The sequence below is a fragment of the Schistocerca gregaria genome, chromosome 1 (genome assembly GCF_023897955.1).
Source record: "Schistocerca gregaria isolate iqSchGreg1 chromosome 1, iqSchGreg1.2, whole genome shotgun sequence".
NCBI lineage: Eukaryota > Metazoa > Arthropoda > Insecta > Orthoptera > Acrididae > Schistocerca > Schistocerca gregaria.
In genome coordinates, this window is record NC_064920.1 from 182,443,348 (window position 1) to 182,456,766 (window position 13,419).

General features: G+C 42.2%; 1 protein-coding gene across 6 annotated transcripts in view; it reads right to left on the reverse strand.

Annotated features, from left to right (window-relative positions):
• The window catches only part of LOC126336272 (muscle-specific protein 300 kDa-like), a 199,689-nt gene that overhangs the window by 85,598 nt on the left and 100,672 nt on the right, over nucleotides 1-13,419 (reverse strand). For all 6 annotated transcript variants that reach the window (XM_049999771.1, XM_049999782.1, XM_049999792.1 and 3 more), the window contains one exon: nucleotides 1,147-1,178. In XM_049999771.1, the coding sequence (XP_049855728.1) occupies nucleotides 1,147-1,178 (32 nt within the window). The remainder of the gene's footprint in view (nucleotides 1-1,146; nucleotides 1,179-13,419) is intronic.

Sequence of the window (13,419 nt, forward strand, 5' to 3'; positions counted from 1 at the left end):
CTCATTTCAAACATTTGGCCTCCCTTAAAAACATGAACCACAGCTTCACCTTTCCTTTACTTATTGCAGTAGACCCACAAGTCTACCACACCTGACAGCTAATTTCAGCAACATTATAGCAACTTACAATTAGAAATATAAACATTCACTAATTTTGCAACCAGTAGGCTTTGACACACTTTTGTTTGAAGGCAGACAATATACTGATATGAATATGAGTGTTATATTTCCAACAGACCATTTAACATCATTACAGAGATACAAAGCAATGACTATTGCCAATTGCCTTTTTTTATGTTAACAGAATCTTCTGTCGGTTCTTGGTAGAACAACATTATAATAAATGAAAAGCACCAGTTTGCTTTTGTTCTACAATATTTTATGGAGATGTATTTTGGCGCACTTTTGCGTTGCAAACACTGTTTGTTAAACCAAATGTGTTGGTTGACTTTGCTTTTTGTCTCAGTAATCTACTATGAAAGACAGATAATTGTGCTGTTGTGGCACATTTATCCATCTTTTATAGTAGATTACTGAAACAAAAAGCAAAGTCAACACAACACATTTGGTTTAGCAAACAGTGTTTGCAAGGCAAAATTACGCCAAAATATTCATTTTTGCATGAAATTAATACTTAATTTTGAGCTGCACTTCATTCATCCATGATTGTATAATATACAAACCTATTTTCACTGTAAAATAAAATTATGTAATACATGGCAGAATGTGATTTTGTAAATTATGAAGTACAACGCTACTGCAGAACCAATAAAGAATGCACTAAAATGTTAAAACTGTGTGATAGAATGGAACTTGAAATAAGATTCCTGCCTTTCACTAGCAATGCTCTTGTAGACCGAACTATTTAGGAATTGTTAATGATCCACCTTCACAGCTCTCATTCAGTCAACAACTCTCAGCTACTTTCCAAACTCCATAGATGTTCTGCTGGATATCTCATTAAATTAGGACCACTGGAAAAATGGATATTGCAATGAATGGTACAAACTCAATCTGTGGATTGTTTCCATTCAGTAGGAGAGGGGTAAATGGGGGAACTACAGCTATAAAGAAGGCAAATAACCAAGACCAGATTGCAAGATGCCTGGAAACCACAACAAATGGAGTTAATTAATGAAAGCTTACCTGACCTCTCCTCTTCTTTAACCACCGGCTGCCTGGAAAAGAATGTAAACAACCAAATTAATGTGTTATACAATAACTAGATAAAATGAGATAGTGACAAATATTGTATCCATTCCCAGTGATACATGTGGTCTGTAAATTAACTTATTTTCAACACACTTAATGAAAATGCTAACAGTAATGCAATTTGAGGCAACTTTTTAATGAATTCCTAAATTGCTGCTTGGCAGATTTCATGTAAAAAATATCGTTACTTATATTTACTTAATTTGTAGTCCAGCTTTCATCTTATCAGGCTCTAATCAAGGAAAATTATGAATTTCAAAACTGATAATATTCAATAAAATGTTTCAATGACTTTGAATTAGAGGACATAAACTAGGAATATCAACAATTTAGGTAAAGATAGATTGCTACTTACCATAAAGAAGACATGTTAAGTTGCAGACAGGCACAACCAAAAAAAAAATCAAAAGACACTTACATAAAGCTTTCAGCCACAGCCTTAATCAGCAAAAGAGAAACACACACCATTCACACATGCAAGTTCACCTCATGCACACACGACCGCCAATTCAAGCACCTTAGGCCAGAATGCCACTATCATGTGGAATGCAAGAAGCAGTCTGGAGGGAGGCAGGGAAGGGGAAGGGATAGTAGTATATGGACGGGGAGAGAAATCAACACTGTCTGGGCTGTGTGCAGGGACTAGAATGCCAAAAGGCACAGCGTCAGATAGTTGTGTGTTTGGGAGGTGGGAAAAAAAGGAGCAAGAAAAGATTTAGAAACTAGTATTTCATTGTGCTCCTGGCGTAATTTATGACACATGTCTGTTAATTATGATTTTCTGTATCAGTCATATAAAATTTATGAATTGTGTGCACACATGTGTTCATGTTGCAAGAGGAAATCAAGTCAACATTGTATAAAAACATATGAGGGCATAACGAACAAATTCAAAGTTGTGATTAAATTTTAAAAAATATTTGTAAAAAGCAAAACTACGAAAAATTGTAAATTTGAAGAACAATACTATGACAGCTATTCAGTTGGGGCAGTTTTTGTGTGGTGTTAGTACTGTTGAAATATGTACATAGTACAGGTCAGTTTTTAGTCCACGCTCAGTCAGCATGTAGTAAGAGTAGCATGTTTAATGAATTCTTACATTGCTGCTTGGCACATTTAATGCAAAAAGGTTGTGGGATCATCTCAATCAGTAGTAGTATGTTTCACAGAGAGTATTTAATGTTCTACCTTTCAGTTTGTAAATAAAAATGAATGTTGAAGAAAAAGCCCGGCCACACCAATACTCGCAGCAGAAATGAAACCATAGGAAAGACTAGACCTCCAAAAATACATAAATATAACACCAATGTTTCACTTCAGCCAATACACAGGTAAGTTCTAAATAATCTGTAGCTTCCAGCTCCTCATTCAAACTGTAGTTAAGTGCATAAAATTTCCATTTCATTAGAATAACAGAAAAAAAAAATCAGTTTTCCGTAAATTGAGAAAATGAAAGTAACACCGTATTTCCTGTTGCTTACTTTACAAGCAGGTATTCAAAATGAATAAATAAACAAATAACTACAGAGAGAACATTTACAGTTTGGTTCTGCTTTTAACAATGAAAAATGAAAATCTGCCAGCATTTCCAGTGCGGACCACTGCAAGACACGTAGGAAGAGCGTCAGTGAAGTTCTGGAGGTACCAACAGGGATGTGGAGCCATTCCAACTTCAGTGCCATGGCTAGCTGCACTATGTTTCTTGGTTGAGATCCACAGTGCAAACAGCCTGATCAAGGTTGTCCCACAAATTCTCAATTTTGTTTAAAACTAGAGAATTTATGGCCAGGGGAGTACAGTAAACTCATCCTGGTGCTATTCAAACCATGCAGATACACTGCAAGCTTTGTGACATGTTGCATGTCCTACATGTAGATATATTAAAAACAAAGATTCCAAGACTTACCAAGCGGGAAAGCGCTGGTAGACAGGCACAATAAAATAACACACAAACACGTTATTTTATTGTGCCTGTCTACCGGCACTTTCCCGCTTGGTAAGTCTTAGAATCTTTGTTTTTAATATATTTTTCCCATGTGGAAGATTCTTTCTATTTTATAAACTACATGTAGAGGCGGAGATATCACCAAAGATAGAAGCATACTTATACTGAATCATTGTGCCTTCCGGAATGATGAGATCACACAGGGAATGTCACAGAAACATACCCAAGATCATAACATACCCTCCTCCGGCCTGGACCCTTCCAGTGACTGTTGGAATGTGTTCCCTGTGCACACCAACGTCCATCTGTCCGATGCAGCATAAAACATGATTCATCTGAAAAGGCCACCTATCATCTTTCAGCAAGCAAGCATCCAATTGCAGTATTGGTCTGTAAATTCCAGCCTTCATCAACAATAAACAGCAATCAGCATGGATGCATGAACCAGGTGCTTGCCATAGAAGCCCCATACAAAAGCAAGGTCCACTGAGCGGTCTTTGAAAAAACATGTTTGGTGGCCCTTGGTTCATCTGGGTGGTCAGTTGCTTAACAGTTGCATGTCTATTCACCTGTAAGCATCTCCGCAGCCATCGTTCACGCCTGTCATCTACGGCCCGTTACACCACAGTTGCCTTGGCACTGGTTTTAGATAGCTCCATTTTGCCATGCATGGTACACTTTAACCATGGCAGCACAGAAAAGTTTACACACACAGCCATTTTGGAAATACTTCCACACTTAGCCCAAAAGCCAATGATCATGCCCTTTTGGATATCAGATAATCACCGTTTCCACATTACAACGAAGACTGCACTGTTTTCTCTGCCCCCGGCATGCTTTATATACCTGCCACCTGCCATCTGTGAGCAGTTATTGCATACTGATGTGTAACATAGGCATTGGTCACATTAATGTGACTGGCCTGTGTATAACTACACAGGAGGTGAAAAACTGGACTGTTTATAACTATACAGCAGGAGAAAACTAACAAACCAGGAACTTAATTTTTGATTTTTTAAAAGGTAATGTTCATCAATAACTATTAGAACTAATACTCTATACTACCAGTTTATTCATAGTTCTAGGCTTGTCATTTCTCAACCAAATCACAAATAGTGGTTAAGTCAAAATACTCAAGACATGCTCTGCATCAGATCAATGGGAACAAAGGTATCTGTCTAACATCATATGTAGGGTGTCCCAAATTTTTAGGATCAAAATTTTAAAAACTTTGGAGGAAGTGCAACAGAATACTTTGCAGGGTAGAACAGACAAAAATTTAATTTCTTTATTGACATTTACAACTTACACAGCAATAACCTAAGATCACAGTGATGACTGCAAGTCTCAATCTTATGCATTGGCCACACACTGAGAAAATCTGGAGCTATATTACCCAGTGTTGTCAGACTTCAGACTACTTCTCTTAGCAGCAGTGATGTTGTGGTACCAGTGGTGAAAGCTGCAACATCTCTGGTGCTGTTGTCAATCCCTGGAAAACAGGATCTCATTGCATCATCTGATGCACATCATCTGATTGGTTTGGACAATTGTGCATTCGCATGTATCTGTGTGGAAGTTGCATGTGGGTGCTGGGAATATGGTCATCCCCTTGTGCCTTAGCAACAGATATGAAGTGCTCCCTAGTGTTGATAACAATCTCAGCCAGAGACTGCCTCATTGCCAACTTTTCTGCCAAGATCAGACAAACACAGAGGGTATTTTGGTCATTGGGAGGCCCAGCTTTAGATGGGTGATGGAAGCCTTTAGGGAAAAAGTGGGTAAAGCAGAAAAGAAGGCCAATGTATATTCAGTAAATTTGTTACAAAGTCTTGTCTGAGATTTGTAGGCTTTGCCAAAGGCTACTAAGCGTACTGGGTATAAAGGTCGTACTACAGTAATGGTGTCTACCTCCTGCAATCAGACCATCCTCAGTTCCATTATAGGGTTCGCTGAACTGGTGCTTGCTGTGTTCTTTACATGTAATGTAAGCCTCACTATTTGCTGCATTTTATCTGGAATCAATTGTGGTCCTCTGATTTGAAGCCGCTTACATTCTTGTTGATCAGAAGGAAAAAAAAATTAATTTAATATTAGCAAACTGCAGGAACATCCATGTAAAGGTATCTGAATTACTTTTTGCTTATTATAGGTAATAATGCCAACATAATACTAGGAACAAAAAGCTCACTGAAATTGGAACCGAACAGTGACAAAATACTAAATTCTGATAAAAATATACATCTTATGGATAGGCAGATGCCAACGATAACACCATATTTACTTTTGCAAAGAACTCAAAAATACTGAAAGAGGTTACAACATAACCGAAATGTGAAATAATCTGGGTGGAGGGATGCATTAAAGGTGGGGACAGACATGTTGACATGTTAACCATATGCCCTTTCTTCTTTATCTTAAAACACCTCAACCGCCAGTACTTCAGTGACATTATTCCATTCTAAAGCACAAGTGGTATGAAATTGCCACAAAATACTCATCTAGATCTACAATCAGTTCTTGGCCGAAGAAAAAACACTTACCAGCAAGGAAGATTGAGATTACAAAAGTCTGCGGAAGTCAAAACTGGGGAATAGGGCAGAGCTTCCAATACTTCACAGTGCAGATCCTTCAACGTTGCCATTTCCAAGACACTTTTGTGGGCAGGTGCAGTGTCTTGACACAAAATGATTCTCCCCCCCCCCCCCCCCCCAATCTGCAACAAACCATGTCTATTTTCTCTAATTTTCACATCCAAATCCGCTGGAAGTTTAAAATAATATTCTCCAGCTAATGTTTTAGTTTTTGGAAATGGTCAATTTCCATATTTTCATTTTCTTCCTAAAACACCGGTACCATGAACTTTCCCACTGATGACATCACCTTCACCTTCTTTGGAGCTGTCTGTTTAGATTGTTGTTTCCATTTCAGTGTGTAGTGGTGAATCCATGTTTCATCCATTACCACATACTGATTCAACTAAACACTATTAGGAACTGTATGAATTTGTTTCTGATCCACCATGGGCAGTTGCAACATCCCAAAGGGTATCATGTCTAATTTTTCATGCAAAATATAGCCGACATGGTGATCTGAAATACCTACAATCTTGGCAATTTCACATACCTTCATACACAGATCTTCCAAAATCATATTGTGCACTTTTTTGATGATTTCTGGTGAGGTTACACTTCCAGGACATTCTACACATGGATCATCTTAGGCACTATTATAGCCTTGCTTAAATTCAGAAGTCCATTTATTCATGGTGGAAACTGAAGTGTTATCATACACATTTATAAACCTTGAATGATATTTAGTTGGCATCAACCCTACTTTCATATAGAAAGTTTATCACTTCATGATACTCTACTCCCCTTCCCCTTTCCTTTTCCAAGAATTCATCAGTGTACCTTATTCAGACACCTGCCTACAGCCAAAAACTGGAGGGAATGACTAGCACTTTCACACTAAGCAATTTGACCATTCTATCATCCTTAGTCATGCAATAGTGCTCTAATTTATGGACAATGGTGAGAACATTTCAGAGCATCCTTGTAATGTAACAGTATGTGAAGCATCATTAGCACTTGGCTCTTCAGGAATAACTGTTCTCAAGACAGCAGCCATGGCACCAGCTGCATTTACAGTTACTGCAGAAACATTATGAAGAACAGATGCAGCTGTTGCTTTCTTGAGATTCAGTAGTATTATGCTCCACTGCCCCTCCCCCATTTTGCTGCTTTTCACAAGAGCACAAACAACTGGGGAGTGTACTAGTGAAGGATTCAGCATAATATTTTGGCATCTCAGTTAACCTCTGCTTCAACAAAAATGATCATTGTTAATTTCTTGTTATCATCCTTATGTTCTTTGCTTATTTAGAAAGCTAAATTTCTTCTTGGACACCAGTGCTTTTCATTTTTAGGTCCACTATTAGGTCATTTTATTCTCATCCTTAAGTTGGAAGTATTGCTGTGTCATATGATTAACTCATAATCGCCAAGCACAGACCACAATCTTAAAAGGGTAAAGTTGAGTTCTCGAATTCTAAATATTGTCAATCAAATGCCAATCTTTCATCCACAACACAGTAATTGACTTCCGTTCTGGATCACCATATGGACTGTCTTGCCACTTGCTGCTGATAAATGCGCTCTGGACATTGAGTGTCACTAGACAGTGCAACCTCACACTATAATATTTGCTTGCTTACATTACACACATGACTGCACTTCTACAACCCCAATAAGTTACCCACCTACGTAGTTACCAATTAATATGACACCGATCCAAGCAATATAAATATGGCTTTATTCATAACAGTAATGGAAACAAGGCTCTCATGAACCCACATGTATAAGACACAGAACAATTGTTGTTGGTAGTAGAACACAGTGCAGGTCAGTCTGTGGTGGTCCACACATATATATGTGTGAGTTTCCAGCAGACAGCGTGGCAGAGACCAAGCCATGCTCATGCCTCCCGCAGGCAGCCTCCAGTGGCTGACCCATGCTGGTACAGTTAGTGACTCATTCAAGCACACACATGCAGTGACTCCAAACACCGTGCACAGAGTGGGAGGATGTCCTGGGCACACAGCGGAGCATAGAGCCAGAATGTGCGAGGACATAGGTATGCCCAAACTCGGTGGGACCTTGCAGCATCCAACGACAGCACCGGAGAGGAGAGTGCCATCGCCATCTCTGGCATCGTCATCAGCAGGCAAGTCCCAGAGCAGAGGAGACAGAGCTGGACCCACAGGTGACTGGCTGAGGCGACATTGAGGAAGCGGCCATTGAACGTGACCTGACTGGAACAGCACGCAGTGGCAATGCACCTATGATCAGAGACAGACTTGGAGCCTGGTGCTGGGAAACAGAAACCACAGGGTGCAAAACATGGATGAGGCAACCAATGGAATGGGGGTGTCTCCGCAGCAGGGCTGCTGTGACAAGGGCCACACCTGCAAACCTGAAGCTTCCAGCAGTGAGAGGGTATGCTACTAATCAAAGTGGCGCATCACCAACACTCAGCCGTACGGACATCATGATGATTACATCCCCAACAGCAGACAATAGTGGCCAGTATCCACTTGGGCCACCATCAACCTACACCAACGATCCCAGTGCGAAGTGGCCAGATGAACTGCAACAGTGCAGCACAGGCCACACAAGGTGAAGGAGCATGCGTGGCTGCTGGCTGTGAAGCAACTCAGTCAGGCCCTGCTCTCCCATGGGTGTGAAGCGATAGATGCTCAGAAAACAGAGAAGGGCATCATCCAGTGAAGAATCCACAACAAACTTTTTCATTCCGGACTTGAATGCCGCACTAGTCATTCTGCCTCACTGTTTGATTGGGAGGTGGAATGGTTGAGCCGTAAAATGCCAAATGCCAAGAGGGGAACAAAACAACTGAAAGGTGTGGGAAATAAACTGGGGCCAATTATCACAAACTAAAGTACCGTGCAACCCCTCAATAGAAAAAGCCCTCAAAAGTGTACGAATTGTGACCTCAGAAAATGTTCACAAAACACACACACACACACACACACACACACACACACACACACACACACAAGGAACCTAGAAAAATGCATCCGCAACCAAGAGCCAATAGGAATTCAAGAAGGGACCTGTAAAAGTCTACATGAATGCATTCTTATGGCTGGGGGGAGCGGGACATGGTACAGGGATGCCCTGGGAGCTGCCTGTCGTCAGGCACACTGTTCTAAAGCTGTAACAAAATGGACAATTTTGCCATCAATCCGTGGCCAAAAAACATGTCTCCTAACCAAGAGCTTAGTGTGTGAAATTCCCAAATGGCCCTGGTGGAGAAGGGACAGAACCTTGTACTGAAATGCAGCAGGAATAACTACTCTAGGAGAGGACAACAGCAAAACATTGTCAAAAACAAATAGATGATACCATAAGGAAAAATAGTTGTGCAGGGGGTCTGAAACCTGAACCTGTGGTTTATCTGGCCAACCTCATGGAACAAACCGAATCACCTGGTGGAGAACTGGCTCAGGAGCAACATCAGCCACTTTATGCCAGATGGTAATTGGGAAGCCCTTGACTGTGGCCTGAGTTTCAACTTCAAGATGGAAGCAAAGTCAGGATCATGACACACAGGGAGACAAGACAAGGCATTCACAATGGCATGTTTAGATGTAGGTCAAAAATGGATTCTGTAATAGTAGCAAGACAAGAACAGCACTGTAAGCAGTATGCTGCCTTGTCATGAAAGGAAGTGCGAGATCAGTAATAAGGGGAAACTTTGAGCCATACAAAAATATTTGAAGCTTTCAGAAATCATGGAATATGGCAAGAGCCTCTCTTTCCATCTGAGAGTAAATTTCTGGGCTAGAGTGAGAGATTTAGAGGCGAAAGCACATGTCGTTCAGAGCTGTCAGCATATTGGCACACTAGCACCATGTTTAGGCCATACTGTGAGGCGTCAGTCACCGAAACAATGTGCTGGTCCAGAGAGAACATAGCTAAACAAGGGGCTGAGGGTAGTTTGGGTTTGAACATTTAAAAAGCACATTTGCAATATGGGTTTCAGCAAAAAGGTACATTCTTGCACAATAAGGCATGCAACCAGTCAGTCAATGTGGGTACCACTAGCAGAAATTTATCTAAGTAGGCTCTCTTCCCTAGGAAGGCCTGAAGTTTCTTCATGAATGAGGTGTGGGGCACAGACATAGCAGTGGAAACATGTTGTGGAAGAGGGTGAACCCCATCCTGCGATACCTCAAACCCCAAATAAACAATAGAATGTTGAAAAAACTGAAATTTCGTGAGGTTACTCCATAGGTGTACAGAGTGTAAGACAGAAGACAAAGTTCACAAATTTTTCAAGTGATTGGCCATGAAGGAGCCTGTGGTAACAATATCACCCATATAATTAATGCAACTGGGACAGGGAACTAAAAAGGAAGGCACAAATATTGATAGAGACCAAAAGGAGGATTCAAAACCACTTGCCGACATTGTTCATCCACAGAAACTTGCAGGTATGCTTCAAACATATCAATTTTGGAAACGTACTGGGCACCCAAATATTTTTGAAAACAGTTCTTCTTGGTGTGGCAGAGGATACGTATCCATGCTCGACTGCACACTGACAATAGTACTGAAGTCGTCACAGAGACCAAGTTTCCCCAACACCTTCCAAAGTACGAGCAGCAGAGACAAACATTCACTAGTCATAACAAACTGGACTACCCATAGAGACTCAAGTCTGTCCAATTCTGCTTTCACTTGATTTTTAAGTGTGACAGGAATAGGATGTGCATGACAAAAACAAGGCCGAGCCATGGATATCAAAGAAATACGATCACAAATTCGTAGCACATCCTACGCCTTCCAAAAACAAGTCTGAAAACTCGTCACACAATGTTTCCAATTGAGAATATGGTACCTGATGAGACACAAGGTGACCTGTGTCAGTGATAGGAAATCGCATCGGTGATAGAAAATCCAAATGCCTAAAATGTGTCCATCCCGAACAAGTTCTCAAAAGTAGTATCAGCAACCACCAAAAATGTAATGGAATGAACCACTGACTTGTAACAGCCAGAGGCTATAAATTGTCCCAATAGGGACTGACCAACATCTGTGTGACTGGTGTCAATGATGGTTTTGAGCCTAAACTCACTCAGCTCTGAGAATTCAATAATGTGACTGCAGCACCTGTGTTGATCTGTAGCTGGAGCACTTGGCAAAAATCACTTACCTCGATAAAGAACTTGCAAGAAGTCACAAGCTTTGGAGTCTCACAGTATATGTCCATATCCTGAGCAACCTTTGGCAAACAGCACATTAAGGCAAAGTAGTGTTTCTTCTGGCAAGCATTAAAAGTAGCCCAGCACTTAGGGCACACCAAATGTTCATGCTGGGCAAAACAGAAAGGAAAAGATGGAAACATAGAATGCTGATGCTGGCACTGTGGTGGTCACAGCTGCTTTGGATGGCCTTGGTCTACTCGGTGTGCAGGGCCCACATGTTTACCACCATCACCACCACTTGTGCAAACTATCTGTGATCCTGGTGCACACATCTTTTAACACTATTGCCACATCACCCCATACTTCAATTTGACCACCCACTACCTGTGTCCAGAGCTAAACAAATAATCGTGTCACACACAATAGAAACTGCATAAGAGTCATCATGGGCATCAGTAACGAATTAACACTTACGGCTAAGGCTGTGAAGTTCGGCTGCCCTGGCCCTGGTCTGTTTTCTTGCGGCATCAGTAGAATTCTACCTCGAGGTGCTATAACATGCAGTTACGTGTGGTGGTAGTTGGACAACAAACTGCACATGGGATCAAAAGAATGAGCTTGCGGTGCCGATGAAATCGACACCAACATAGCTATGCATTCATCTTTGGACTCTAAGCATTATCTTTGGCTGTTCCGCATGTTCAGTTCAGTTCTTTGTGATCCTTATATGTGTTAAGGTTAATAAATGAACTATTGCTAAATGGGTGTGATTATTGGTGCAACCAACCTGGTAATCATCCTAACTGGTGACCCCAACTTGTAACGTCTTCCGTTTTCACCATTTTATTGTGTCCGCAACCTCCACGTCGGTTATTTTCACGCGTATTACATCGACACAGCATTTGAACAATGACTTCGGCCCACCGCCTAACGCCAGATTTTGTGATCGACATGCATCGTGTTGTGGGCGAAGTACACCCGCAGGGACTGCAACACAATGCCTCTCACTCAATGATTACACCGATTTCGCCGGACATTTTTGAGCCTGCAACAATAAGTGAGGTTTGGAGTGCGCACGACTCCGGCTATCAAATGCCTTTGTTCCCACCACATGTGCCCTCCCTCATCGACTGTGCAGTTACCTCTTATGGATCTCCGTGCAGTGCGGGACCAATGCAAATTTCTGCAAATGCTTTGTCGGACAACCTACTACCACCAGGACAACAATTTGCCATGCCGCAATCCATGCAGTACCACGCGGATACCTGCAACGTGCCCGGAACTGCTTCGTTCACAGGTCTACCTCCTCAGCATCTGACCACGCCCACGCCTGCCTCAGTTCAGCATCAGCACATGCCTTCCTACTTCGATACCTCAGCCTGCAACAGGAACAATAACTTGTTATCTGTGCCTGACCTCCACCTCCGTCCCACTGCTATGCCTCAGTGTTTTGTGCCACGACATTCACATTATCCACACACCATTTTGAGTGGAGTGACTATGAACAGTGAACATTCACACATTCTGTCCCACGTTCGACATCATTTCTCACACTGTGCTTCTGCACAGCCCACACTTCCGCAGCCTCCCTGCAACACAGGTGGCCCCGGCTCTGACCATATGTCGAGCTTTCTGCGGACTAACACGTGTTCTCAAACTTTGAACTTTTTCTCACCTGTCGCCCCTGCGCCGGCTCCAGTCGAGCATCCACTACCGTTCTCGGCACATCTCGGAGCCTCATCTGCGCTGGACTTCCGCAATGCGTCAATCTGAACACACCCGCAACGTGTTGAGCTTCTGCAACCGCAATCGACACATTATGGTGTCTCACCCGCGTCGGCCTTCCACATCACAATGGATCGCGTTCAACCACAACGTGTCACCATCATGCTGCCACCCAAACAGATGTCATTGCCACATCCCCTGGAGGCACACTCTCCTGGAATACAACAGCAACAACAGCTCAATTCAGGCAGTGCCCCAACAAACTCAACTCAACCTGTTCTTCTGAACATTCTACAACGCTTACAGTCGCTGCCGCCATTTAATTCCGACAGAGCAACAACCTGGTTCAAAATTGTGGATGAACTGTTCAACCATTACAAATTCGATGAGTCAACCAGGTTTCTGTGCCTCATCACCCACCTGCACGACCAGTAGAACTTGATTGCTGACCTGGCCAACGCCCTGGACTCATCTACCCGGTACATTATAGCTTGAGCTTGCACGCTCAACTGAGGCAGCAATACGGCAAGTGCTTCACGCTAGGCAACGGCAAACCTTCCCAGCTCTGGAGACGGCTACGTGTCCTGGGCAGTGCCAATCTATTCTCTGACACAGCTCTCCTCGCCATCTGGTCAGATAAACTATCTCCTCATCTGCTTTGCTCTGGCTCGAAGGTCTCCTGAACCTGTCAAGCAAAGAATGACAATTGCTGACAAGATACACGAAGTATCACTGCTCTATTTTGACAGCCACCGCCTACCTGACAAGTCTCAGGTTCAGGATCATCGCCCTGCGGCCGGATGCG